The sequence below is a fragment of the Protobothrops mucrosquamatus genome, unplaced genomic scaffold (genome assembly GCF_001527695.2).
Source record: "Protobothrops mucrosquamatus isolate PMUCROS unplaced genomic scaffold, P.Mucros_1.0 scaffold1985, whole genome shotgun sequence".
Taxonomy (NCBI): domain Eukaryota; kingdom Metazoa; phylum Chordata; class Lepidosauria; order Squamata; family Viperidae; genus Protobothrops; species Protobothrops mucrosquamatus.
The window spans coordinates 12,821-26,097 of record NW_015388101.1 but is presented as its reverse complement, the minus strand read 5'-3'; the positions used below and the strand labels follow the sequence as shown (position 1 = coordinate 26,097).

At 52.5% G+C, this 13,277-nt stretch overlaps 1 protein-coding gene across 1 annotated transcript in view; it reads right to left on the bottom strand.

The window, feature by feature from the left end:
- FOXH1 (forkhead box H1) overlaps window positions 1-7,137 on the bottom strand; it is an 8,818-nt gene extending 1,681 nt beyond the window's left edge. Inside the window, exons 1-2 of the mRNA XM_029285640.1 lie at window positions 6,874-7,137; window positions 383-487 (exon numbers count right to left, since the gene is read on the bottom strand). Of these exons, the coding sequence (XP_029141473.1) occupies window positions 383-487; window positions 6,874-7,137 (369 nt within the window). The remainder of the gene's footprint in view (window positions 1-382; window positions 488-6,873) is intronic.
- Window positions 7,138-13,277: the final 6,140 nt, after the last annotated feature.

Sequence of the window (13,277 nt, the reverse complement as noted above, 5' to 3'; positions counted from 1 at the left end):
CCGATCCACCCTTTGCCTGGTCTTCCAAGATCAGCTCTGTAGCTGACCCAGGCCCATCTCATGGAGCAGGGGTCTTCAAAGTTGGCTACTTTAAGACTTGTGGACTTCAACTCCCAGAATTGCTGTCTAAGGAATTCTGGGAGTTGAAGCCCACAAGTCTTAAAGTAGCCACCTTTGAAGACCCCTGTCTTGAAGGCTATGATTTCTGATAGCCCAGGGATGGACTGAAGGCATCTTGCATGCAATCAAAAGTGGACTCTGCTTGGCGGTCATCCATAAGACAAGATCCAGAGACGGGATCTACCCGGAAGGGGAGATTTGGCCCAGCACAATAAATCAGGGGAAGGGGGGGGAGACGGCAGCCCTGCCGGGGCCCTCTCACCTTCCGGAAGCAGTCGTTGGCGGAGAGATTGTGCCTGATGGAGTCCTTCCAGCCTTGGTAGCCTTCCTTGAAGAAGGGGAAGAGATTGCTGATCTCCTTGATGATCTGAAAGGCAGGAGAAGGAAAGGGGGGCCTGGGCTGGGCTGCAGACCGGCCGGGGTGGTGGTGGTGGTCTTCCCTCTGGGAGGGGGGAGTAGGGTTCTCCTCCCACTAACTAACAGGACTTCAACTGTTGTAACTTCGATCAGTCACTAAACGAACGGTTGTAAGTCAAGGGCTACCTGTGGCTGAAAATAGCTCAGAAAGCATAATAATAATAATAATAATAATAATAATAATAATAATAATAATAATAATAATAATAATAATAAAGCGAGGAGGAGAGAAGAGAGAATTTGACCCTAACCTTGTGTGTTCCTGCTGGAATTTCCCAGGATAATCCTTCCTGGAGAGAGGGGGAGGCAGAAAGATCCAAGGAGCGTCTTTATTTATTTTGTTTTGTTTTGTTTTGTTTTGTTTTGTTTTGTTTTACTTTATTTTATTTTATTTTATATTTTATTTTATTATTTTTTATTTTATTTTATTATTTTATTTTATTTCTATTTATTTCTATTTTATTTTATTTTATTTCTATTTTATTTCTATTTTATTTTATTTATTTTATTTTATTATTTTATTTTATTTTATTTTATTTTATTTTATTTTATTTTATTTTATTTTATTATTTTATTATTTTATTATTTTATTATATTTTATTTTATTTTATATTATATTATATTATATTTTTTTATTTATTAGGCCACCCACCCAGACCCGCTTGTTTGCAAGATGGCTGGCATATAAATTTAATTTTAAAAAATTAAAAAAGAAAGAAAAGTGGTCAGATGTCCATGAAGTTGGGGGACCTTTTATTGGGGGGGGGGAGGGAGAGACATCTTGGGACTGGGGATGGGGTGAGAGGCGCCCCCTCCCCTGCATTTGGGATCCTGGCTGGATCATCAAAAGAGGCATCGCTTAACACCTTTTGGGGACATCCCTCTACCTCTTCTGCATTTGGGGGGGGGAGGTGAGATTGAATGGGCAGTCAGGCCAAATCTCCCCCCCCTATGCCCTGGTCCTAGTCAGCTCTGTTGACCCCTTAGGCCCTGTCTATTCATCTATATCTCTCTATCATCTCTCTATCTCTATCTCTATCTCCATCCAGCCATCCCTCCATCTATCTGTCTGTCTGTCTGTCATATTTATCCATCTATCATCTCTCTCTCTCTCTATCTTCTCTCTCTCTCTATGTCATATTTATCCATCTATCATCTCTCTCTCTCTCTTTACCTCTATCATTTATGGTATCTGTCTGTCTGTCTGTCTGACTGTCTGTCTGTCTTTCTATCTATCCATCTATTATCTCTCTCTCTCTCTCTCTCTCTCCCTCTATCTATCATCTACGGTATCTGTTTGTCTGTCTACCTACCTACCTACCTATTATATTTCTATCTCTATCTGTCTTTCTCTATTTATATCTATCTATCTATAATCTTTGTATCATCTATCTATCTATCTATCTATCTATCTATCTATCTATCTATCTATCTATCTATCTATCTATCTATCTATCTATCTATCTACCTACCTACCTACCTACCTACCTACCTACCTACCTACCTACCTACCTACCTACCCACCCACCCACCCACCCACCCATCCATCATCTCTCTCTCTCTCTAATCTGTCATCTATCTATCTATCTCTAGTTTATTGGCTGCCTCTCTTACTGCAGGGTAACTCCGAATGGCTTACAATATTAAAACCTTAGAAATATCTTTAAAAACATTTTTTTCTGGCAAAGGAGCCCAAGGATGCCAGGAAACAGGCAACCATCTCCCCTTTGCCTCCCCTCAGGATGGTTCTAAGCCCCCACCTGGCCTGACCTACCTCTGACCTGGGTGAGGATCTACCCCCCCATCCCACCCAGATCAGAGGCAGCTCAGGTGTTAATAGTTGGGAAGGAGAAGTTGGCAGCTCCTGGCAGGGATGGTCCTTATCAGACTGGCCTGCAGCCCCCTCCCCACCCCACCCCCACCCTCTCTGCTCCTTTCAGCCAGGCCAGGAGGATGTGATGTGGTTGCTCCCAGAGGGAGGGGGGGGCAGGTAACACCTTCCCAGCTTCAGGCTTTAACCAATATGCAAACTTTCGCATTTGTTCCTATGGGTTAACAGCCAAGGGTGCCTCCACCACCACCACCACCACCACCCCCCCACCCTCCAGGCATTGGAGGTCTTTCAGCATATGCAAAATCCCTTTCAATACACTTAGCCCTTGCCTCCCCCCCCCACTTCCACAACAACTGTCTGCATTCTTCCTTTTCTTCTTTATTTCTGAGAAAGCCCACCAGGACCTTGGACTTCTCTGAATACCCAACTTGAAGGCACTTTCCAGACTTTGAAAGACCAAAGCGCCTGAAGGCAGGACAAGAACCAACGGATGGGAGCTAATCAAGGAGAGAAGCAACCTGGAACTAAGGAGAAACTTCCTGACAGTCAGAACAATTAGCCAGTGGAACAACCTGCCTCCAGAAGCGGTGAATGCACCAACACTGGAGGTTTTTTAAGAAGAGACTGGACAGCCATTTGTCTGAAATGGTATAGGGTTTCCTGCCTGAGCAGGGGGTTGGATTAGATGACCTCCAAAGTCCCTTCCGACTTTATTATTATTATTATTATTATTATTATTATTATTATTATTATTATTATTATTATTATTATTATTATTATTATTATTATTATTACTACTACTACTTCTACTACTACTACTTCTACTACTACTTCTTCTTCTACTACTACTACTACTACTACTACTACTACTACTTCTACTACTACTACTACTACTACTACCTCAATCCTGGCAGCGTTTTCAAACAGCCTTGACAGATGGAAGTGGTTTTGCTAGGATTTCTTTCTTTTTTTTTTGCCTTTTATTAATCCAAAGGTGCATTTCAAAAAGAGTGCAAAGAAGAACAACTAAAATGATGAAGGGCTTGGAGACAAAAACATATGAAGAATGAACGCTCAAATCTAGACAGCCTACTCAAAAGCAGAGACATCACCCTGCCAACAAAAGTGTGCATAGTCAAGGCCATGGTTTTCCCAGTTGCAATGTGTGGCTCTGAAAGTTGGACCATAAGAAAGGCTGAGCGCCAAAGAATGGAGGCCTTTGAACTCTGGTGCTGGAGAAGACTCCTGCAAGTCCCCTGGACTGCAAGGCGATCCAACCGGTCAGTCCTGGAGGAGATCAACCCCGACTGCTCTTTAGAAGGCCAGATCCTGAAGTTGAAACTCAAGTACTTTGGCCACCTGATGAGAAGGAAGGACTCACTGGAGAAGAGCCCAATGCTGGGAAAGATGGAGGGCAAGAGAAGAAGGGGACGACAGAGAAGGAGGTGGATGGATGGAGTCCCTGAAGCAGGAGGCGTGAGCTTCAATGGACTCCAGAAGATGGCAGAGGACAGGAAGGCCTGGAGGAACCTTGTCCATGGGGTCAAGATGGGTCGGACACGACTTCGCAACTAACAACAAAAGGTTTAATGAAAAGAAGGATTAGGGGTGACATGATAGCAGTGCTATAACATTTGAGGGGCTCCCACAAAGAAGAGGAGGGGGTCAAGCTGTTCTCCAAAGCCCCTGAAGGCAGGACGAGAAGCAACGGATGGAAACTCATCAAGGAGAGAAGCAACCTGGAACTAAGGAGAAACTTCCTGACAGTGAGAACAATCAGTGGAAGTTGCCTTCAGAAATTGTGGGCGCTCCATCACCGGAGGTTTTTAAGAAGAGATGTCCAAAATGGTACAGGGTCTCTTGCTTTGAGCAGGGGGTTGGACTAGAAGACCTCCAAGGTCCCTTTGAACTCTTGTTATTCCGTTCTCTTCAAAGGCAACATTTTCTTAGGTTTTTCTCTCTCTCTTGAAAAACGTTTTAACTTCTCATCCAAGAAAGCTGAAACTTTTTCAAGGGAAAAAGGTAAGAAAGTCCAGGTGCCTTTTGAAAAGCACTTTTGGGACAAACTGATGGTGGAGAATCTCCATAGACCAGGGGTAGGCAACCTTGGCTCTTTTATGACTCGTGGACTTCAACTCCCAGAATTCCTGATCCAGCCTGGCTCAGCTTGGAAACCTCTCCCTTTCCCCTCAGCATGGCTGGCTCAGGAATTCTGGGAGTTGAAGTCCACCAGTCATAAAAGAGCCAAGGTTGCCTACCTCTGGCCTAGGCCTAGGCCCCTTCATGACTGGTGGACCTCAACTCCCAGAATTCCTGAGCCAGCATGGGGGAAACTGGCCCCCTCATGACTCATGGACTTCAACTCCCAGAATTCCTGAGCCAGCCTGGCTCAGCTTGGAAACTTCTCCCTTTCCCCTCAGCATGGCTGGCTCAGGAATTCTGGGAGTCATAAAAGAGCCAAGGTTGCCTACCCCTGCCCTAGACATTTAGCCTTCTATTAACATTTGATAGCTGGCAGAGGCGCTCCCAGACACCTCCTGATTAACATCCGGAGGACTAAGAACCGCTTAACAAAGAGATCAGCCGGGATCAGCCGGGAGTTGCCACCTACAATAAATCTTTCAGCCCGTTAGATCTCTCCAGACACAGAGGAGAAGTTGTTTTTACCTGCCTAGAAATCAAATCAGACCAGCAGAAATGTCTCTTTAAAAAGAGTAAAATGTCCCATTCTCTCATTCTTTCTGTGTGCAGGTGCCTACGAGGAGTGTTTGTGCCTGTGTGTATGTGTGCACCACAATAGACAACCAATCCAAAGCCGCTGAGATCAGAAGGCAAAAATAGGAGCTCCGTTTCATAGTTTCCTGGGCTTGCAGTGGCCCCAAGAGTCTGGGGTAGTAAGACGTAGCTCCTGGCCATCTTTTCTCAGGCACCCTGAGCCCTGATCTCCCCTTGGTCTTCCTTCCTTCCTTCCTTCCTTCCTTCCTTCCTTCCTTCCTTCCTTCCACATCAAACTTCCTTCCTTCCTCTTCTACATCTTCCTTCCTTCCTTCTTTCCTTCTTTCCTTCCTCTCCTACATCTTCCTTCCTTCCTTCCTTCCTTCCCCTTCTACATCTTCCTTCCTTCCTTTCTTCCCCTTCTACATCAACCTTCCTTCCTTCCTTCCTTCCTTCCACATCAACCTTCCTTCCTTCCTCTTCTACATCTTCCTTCCTTCCACATCAACCTTCCTTCTTCTACATCTTCCTTCCTTCCTTCCTTCCTTCCACATCAACCTTCCTTCCTCTTCTACATCTTCCTTCCTTCCACATCAACCTTCCTTCTTCTACATCTTCCTTCCTTCCTTCTTTCCTTCCACATCAAACTTCCTTCCTTCCTCTTCTACATCTTCCTTCCTTCCTTCCTTCCTTCTTTCCTTCCTCTCCTACATCTTCCTTCCTTCCTTTCTTCCCCTTCTACATCTTCCTTCCTTCCTTCCCCTTCTACATCAACCCTTCCTTCCTTCCTTCCTTCCTTCCTTCCTTCCTTCCTTCCTACCTACCTACCTACCTACCTACCAACCAAATCTTTTTGATATGTCCACCCAGGGTAGGTCCATCTTTTGATGTCCTGCCTTAAATCAAAAACAGCCATTTTGGAGCCCAACCAGCTAATACGCACCTACACAGAGAGACCCACACCCACACAGCACATACACCTCCTAGAGAAAGAGAGAGGAACATCGCAGCTCTTCCTAGTTCAGTTTGCACCTTTATTAGCAAATTTCAGGACCAAGCATGTCTCTGTTGGGGGGCTGGCCTCTCCCCTCCCCAAATTGCAGAAAGAAGACCAACAAACTGGATCCACGGGGAGGGGGCTTTGGGGCAAATGCAGCCCCTCCGGGCAGAAAAGCACCGGCGAGGGGCTCTCCCACCAGGCCGGCTTCAGAAGGGCAAGGCTGAGCCTAGTGGGCGCAGCAGGGTCTCTGCCTCTGAGCATTGGGGGGGGCTGGAATAAAACTCTTGGGAACAGAGACACCCAGTAGATGCAGACGCCCCCCCCCTTGACTTTTGGTGTCTTCCAGTTGAACAGGAGGGGCTGGTGAGGGAGGCTTTGATAATGCTCAGATAAGGATTACATTTAGATAATGGATTAAGCCAGGATTAGCTCTGGATTATCTCCCTCTGATAAGGAGGTGGGGGGGCTCCTCCCTTCCTGAATCCTGTCCTGGGTTATTTGGGGTGGGGAGGCAGGGCAGGCCCATTATAAGCTGCCCCTCCTCTCCCCACAGAAGCTGTGCTGGAAGCTCCCCATGATCTCCTGCAGGCTGGGCTTGTCCACTGCTCCTGTCCAGGGAGGCTCTATCGCTGCCCGGCTGCCTCTTGGCCTCCCCCAGGCTCCCCTCGCTGAATGGCCTTGGACAAGGGGGCACCCAGAGCCCCTGCAGAGGGGGGGACTCCAGGCACTGAATCCCCCCCCCGTGCTCCCACCAAGCCCCAGCCCCCTCCCGCTCCTCTCGCCTTACCTGGGACAAGGTGAGCTTCCGTCCTGGGGATGCCTGGATAACCAAGGCGATCATGGCCAAATAAGTGTAGGGGGGCTTGGGGTGCCGGTGGTACTTCTTCTTCTTCTTCCTCCCTCTCCTGTCCGAGGGACCCTCCTCGCCCGGCCCCTCGTCCCCTCCCTCGGCCGCCTCGGCCCCCTCAGGGTCCAGTTGAGGAACCTGGATCCTGTGATCCAGCCTGCCCACCCCAGGCCCAGGAGGAGGAGGAGGGGGCCAGGTGGCCATGGCTGGGGGGGGAGTCCCAGTAGCCAGAGCTGGGCTCTGAGGCCGAATCTCTGCTGCTGCTGCTGCTGCTGCTGAGAACCTAGGGGGGGAGGAGGGGGGAGAGTCAGGGGCTGGGCATCCAGCCCTTTCTCATGCGGATGATGGTGATGGACTCCCCGCCACTGGACCCCCTGGGGCAGAGGGAGGAGGGGCGGGCTGGGGCAGGCCGGGCGGGCTGGGAATGGGGAAAGGGCCACTTAGGGGTGGGCTCAGCCCTCTCCTCCTCCTCCCTCCCCCCTCCTCGTCTTGGGCACAAGAAGGCAATTCTGGCCCTTTCTCTCTGCCCTGGAAGGGCCCAGAAGCCCCCCAGGAGAAGGGTCTGCCCGGCCAGGCTGGGGGTCCTTGTGGCTCTCAAGCAAGCTTCTTTTCATCTGAACTTGGGGCCTGGTCACCTTCCTGCACAAGGAGGTTGAAACCGCTGAGTCTGCTTTCTGCTGGCAGCTGCAGATGATGATGATGATGGAAGGGATCCTGGAGGTCTTCTAGTCCAACCCCCAGCTGCCACCAAAAGGAAATTTTGCAGGCCTTTGCAAGGAAGAGACTCCAGAGCAATGGGGGAGGCTCCAGGCCCTGGTCTGGCCAGCTGGGGTCCCTGGGACAGGAACCCCCCCACCCCTCCCCGTGCCAGGGGGAGGCAACAAGGAGAGGAGGGGGGTCTCCCTCCCTCCCAGCCAGGCATCACCTAACCCGGGTTATGGCAGGCCGAGGGAGGGGGCATCCCAAGCGGAGGAGGGGGCGTCCTGGGTCAAATTCTCCGGTTTTCTTCCACTTTTGTCTCTGCTCCTTCTGGCCACCTCTGGGCTGCTGCCTCCAGTCTGGCCCTTCCAGATGTGCTGCGAAGGGAACAGCTGCCGGCTGCCCTGGAAGCTTTCAGCTTGGGGGTCCGGCATTCGAAACGCCCTCTCCCGGCTGCTCGCTCACCCCACACCCTCCCACTGGGGTGATCGGCAGGCAGCCCTTGATTAGCGGCCATTCGTTTAGTGACCGTTCGAAGTTACGACGGCACTGGGAAAAGGGACTTAGGACCGTTTTTCACACTTAACGACCGTCACGGCCTCCCCTTTTGGGCACGCGATCAAAATTCAGGCGCTTGGCAACCGACTCGTATTTATGACGGTCGCAGCGTCCCCGGGGGGGTGTCACGTGATCCCCTTTTGCAACCTTCTGTCAAGGGGGAAGCCGGATTCGCTTAATGACTGGGTTACGAACTCAGCAACTGCGGTGATTCACTTAACAACCGTTGGAAGAAAGGTCGTAAAATGGGGCAAAACTCACTTAACAAACGTCTCGCTTAACAACAGAAACTTTGGGCTTGTCGGGGTCGTACGTCGAGGACTACCCGGAGCCCTTGTTTACGGCTTCGCACAACTGCTGCTGGGTGCTGCTACTTTGTTTTGTAAAGTAGGTACAGGGGGGGTCCTCCACTTACGACCGCAGCGGAGTCCAAAATATGTGTTGCTGAGATAGTTCAGTTTTTTGCCCCAATTTATGACCTTAATTCCCACAGTTGTTAAGTGAGTCACTGCGATGAAGCCGGCTTCCCCCATTGACTTTGCTTGTCAGACGGTCACAAAAAGGGGATCACGTGACCCGGGGACATTGCGACCGTCGTAAATATGAGTCAGTTGCCAAGCATCTGAATTTCGATCACGGGACCCCGGGGGGATGTTGCAATGGTCGTAAGTGTGAAAATCGGTCCCAGTCCCTTTTTTTAGTGCTGTCGTAACTTCGAAGGTCACTAAAAGAATGGCTGTAATTTGAGGACCACCTATTTCAGGGGTCCCCAACCCCCGGTCTGTGGACCGGTACCGGGCCGTGGCATGCCAGCAACCAGGACACGCAAACAAGCAAAGCCCCATCCGTGGGACGCAGGCAGCACACAAAACCACGCACTCTCCGGTCCACGGAAAAACCTCTCTCCACGGAACCGGTCACTGGTGCCCAAAAGGTTGACCTATATAAGAGTTTTACTGGAAAGTGGAAGTTCTTACTGGTTTTCTGCAAAAGGGCACCACGGCGAACCAAGGCTTTGTGGTCATATAACTACTGGCGCGTTCGTTTTATGACTGCAGTGTTCTCTTAAAGACCGGCGGAGAAAAATGTCATAAAATCGGCCCGTTTTACCCCTATCCACGACATAGAGTGCACAGGGCAGACTCCATTATGGTTGTGTGTCAGCGGTCCCCAATCTTTCCAGCTTGGGGGGGGGGGGGGGGATGGTTTTGTACACATGCACACCGCTTGCCACAACTGGAGCTGGGCATCTGTGCTCGCCTGCGTGACGTGTACAGAAGTGCCGCTGCACGCACACACACTCATGCGTGCTTGCCTGCTGCTTCTGCGTCCTGGTTTTAAATGGGCTGCAGCCTGGGGGTTGGGGAGCCTTGTTGTATGTCAAGGACTATGTTCCCCTTTCCCAAACCCTGGAGCCAGAGATCCCCCAGGGAGGCGCGTACCCGGCGAGATCAGGAAACGTCAACAAAGAATATTTGTGGCTCAGGATTGAAATGAGGTGTCCTTGGTGCTCTCTGAGCCTGGCGGGGTTTTTTGCAGATGTTTCATGACCCAACTAGGTAACATCATCAGTGCTAGAAGGGAGGAGGAGGGGGGGAGGAAGAGGGGGAGGAAGGAAGGAAGGACTCTGGGGTCCCTGGTGCTTCCTGAGCTTGGTGGTTTTCTTGCAGATGTTTCATGACCCAACTAGGTAACATCATCAGTGCTAGAAGGGAAAGAGGTTGGGGAAGAGGAGGAGGAGGAGGAGGAGGAGGAGGAGGAGGACTGTGGGGTTTTTGGTGCTCTCTGAACTTGGTGGTTTTCTTGAAGACGTTTCATGACCCAACTAGGGAACAGCATCAGTGCTAGAAGGGAGTTGGGTTTGTGCAGAAGAAGAGGAGGAGGAGGAGGAGGAGGAGGAGGACTGTGGGGTCCTTGGTGCTCCCTGAGCCTGATGGTTTTCTTGCAGACATCTCATGACCCAACTAGGGAACATCATCAGTGCTTGTGGGATTTGCTGAGAGCACCCAAGAACCCTCATCAGGAAACATGTTTTACTCCCAATACGTAGTTTATCTTTGGAATCAGTTACCACGGGCTGGATCATAACCAAGATTTATTCCTCAGACTACCATGAAGCCAATTCTTTGTTCCTTGAGAAGATCCATTTTGCAGAGCTCGGCCAGGGCCTTCCTGCCAGCTCAGACGTCCCCCTTTTTGCGACCTCCTTCTGCTCAGAAGCAGATCTGTGGGGAGGGGCGCTTCTACTTCCAGCCAGGGGCCCCCAGGGGCCAGCTGCTGCCACTCGTCCCACAGAAGCCCCAAACACCGGCTGTCCCCACCGCAGGCCAGCACACCTGGCCCATGTGCTGCTCTCCCCCTTTGCCCACCCCTGTGGTGTGCTGCGACGGCAACCCAACACGGCCATCAAAGTTGGGAGGGCTGGTAAAGGTGGGCTTGGGGACACCCCCGTCAGTCCTTCTGCCCCTTGCAAAGGACCAGCCTGTGCTGCTCCGTCGGTGGCAGCTTCCTGCTGGCTGCGAGGCAGAGACTCTCCTGCACACACCTTGTGAGGTGCCCTGGTGTGGCTCCCTTCACCCGAGACTAGCTCCGTCTTCGCAGCCTGTCCAGAAAACTGGGTTGCTTTCCCACCGTCTCCCCTTCCTTCCTGTGCTGGCGAGGCTCCTCCTGCTTCTTCTCCTGCGAGGCTTGTGCTTTTGGGGGGGCATTGGCTGGGGTCCCCTGCCTGGGCTCCCTCTGACTCGTGGGCGTCCGGCGCTTCCTCTCCAGGCCCTGCTGCAGGGCGTCGTGGAGCGCCTTCTCCCGCTCGGCGATCTTGGCTTCCCGCAGGGACCGTCGCTCAAAGGCCTCCACGATGCGGGGCACCCGGTTCTCTGCCTGCAGCCGGGCGGCCACCTGTTCCGCGGAGAGGTCCGGGCCTTCCTTGCCCGACACCAGCTGGGCGCGGGGCCGCTGCCGTTCGCAGAAGAGGCAGGAGCAGGTGGCCGGGGAAGTGCTGGTATCATCGCAGCGAAGGATGCGTGCGGTCGGCTGCAGGGGGAGAGGAAAGGAGGAGAGGTTGCAGGACGCTGCGGTGGGGTTTGTAAATGCTGGGGGAGCTGTGTGGACCCCCCACGATGCCCTCCCTCCCCTTAGGATGGCATTTCGGAGTGCATGTTAATTCAGGGGTCTTGGCAGCTGAACCCAACTCCCGGTCCCCACACGGGGGCACCACCACTCTGGCTTTCTTGGCAGCCACAGGGGGCCAATCCTTTCCGACACTGCCTGGGAATCCTGTACAGGGAGTCCTCGAGTTACAGCCATAATGGAACCCAACAGTTCTTTTGGTAAGCAAGGCAGTTGTTCAATGAGTTTGCCCCCCCATTTTATGACCTTTCCTGCCACCGTTAAGTGAGTCACTGCAGTCGTTAAGCGAGTCACACAGTTGTTAAGAGACTCTGGCTTGCCCCACTGACTTTGCTAGTCAGAAGGTTGCAAAAGGGGATTGCGTGACCCCAGGACACTGCAACCGTCATAAATATGAGTCAGTGACCAAGTGTCTGAATTCTGATCATGTGACCAAAAGGGGAGGCTGCAACAGTCATAAGTCATAGGTCACTTTTATCAGTGCCGTTGTAACTTTGAACGGTCATTAAATGAACTGTTGGAAGCCAAGGACCACCTGGGTTTGGAGATCAGCCACCGTTTGTTGTAGGGACCCCTGGAGCCAAGAACGCCCCACTACCTAGAGCAGTGATGGCAAACCTTTTAGAGACCGAGTGCCCAAACTGCAACCCAAAACCCACTTATTTATCGCAAAGTGCCAGGGCTGTATCAGCATTGCGGTGCCCTTGGGGGGGGCAGGGAGGCGCCTCTGAGTGTTGCCTCTGGCACGCAAAAACCAGGGGCACAAAAATGGGCCACCGTGCTGCAAGGCACAAAAACGGCCACCACCACGCTGTGGGGTGCAGATACAAGGCGCTGCACCACGCAAGAACGGGGCAGGGCTAGTGAGTATCACGCAGGCACTAGCTCCGCCCCATTTGCAGCGCGTGCGTGCTCACGGCCCTGTGCGCGCATGCATGCATGTAAAATGCTTCCCCCTCTCTTTTCTTCCAGTCCACCAATCGACAATGGTTGGTGACCTCTGCTCTACTACCTCTACTCAAGCTTGCTAGTCGGCAACTTCACCTCCTTTGTGCTGGGCGGGGCTCCTGCTCCGGGCGGCAGTGGCGGCCTGCTGCTGCTGGTGGTGGCGCGCGTGCCATCAGAGAGGGCTCTGAGTGCCACCTCTGGCACGTGTGCCATAGGTTCGCCACCACTGACCTAGAGGTCTGCCCCCCTCCATGAGGAAAAGCCCCCTCCCACTCTGGAGTTGCTTCCATGCCAAACAGTGCCGTCACGTGGTCAACACACCCCGCCCCTTGTTTTCTCTGAAGCGACGCTACCCCTCACCGGATGCTTGGGACTTTCTTCGTGGCGGTTTTTCCTCGGGCGTCTGGCCTCAGCAGGGACCCGACTCTGGTGGTCTCCTGGGGCCCGGCCCCAGGCCTCTCCTTGCCTCTGCACTGGGCAGCCGTAGGCCGGCCGTTGCCCCCGCAACCCTGGTCCCGCCCGGTTGGGGGTTCTGTGCTTCTCGTGCCAGCGAAGGGGGGCTGGCGGGTGATCCAGCGGCGTTTGCTCCAGCCACCGCTGCACCTTGGCGATTCGGTCGGGGACCTGCGGCTGGCAAGGCGACTGCGCCCTCTCCTTTGGGGGGGAAAGGCTGGTGCTGCCCGCCTCCTCCTCCTGCAGTGGGGCCCAGGTGCTCCCCTTGTCCACCGGCTTGTCCTGATTAAAAGCCTGGCAAGCTCTGCAGCGCTGAACGTGGCTGATGCGGCACCGGGGCAGGATCCTGGCCGAGCTGCTGATGCTCGTGGAGAGCCGGCTACCCTCCTGCTGGCGGGAGAGGCCGTCCGAAGCCTGGCCTTTACCCACCGCCCTGTGCCCGGGGCATCTTAGCCAGTGCTGGTGGCCGGGGTCATAATTGCCACGAGAACTATCGGCTGGCTCTGTCGCTGTGTTTCCGTGGGCTGCCCGTTTGTGATTCTGCCTGCCAGCTCCTTGCT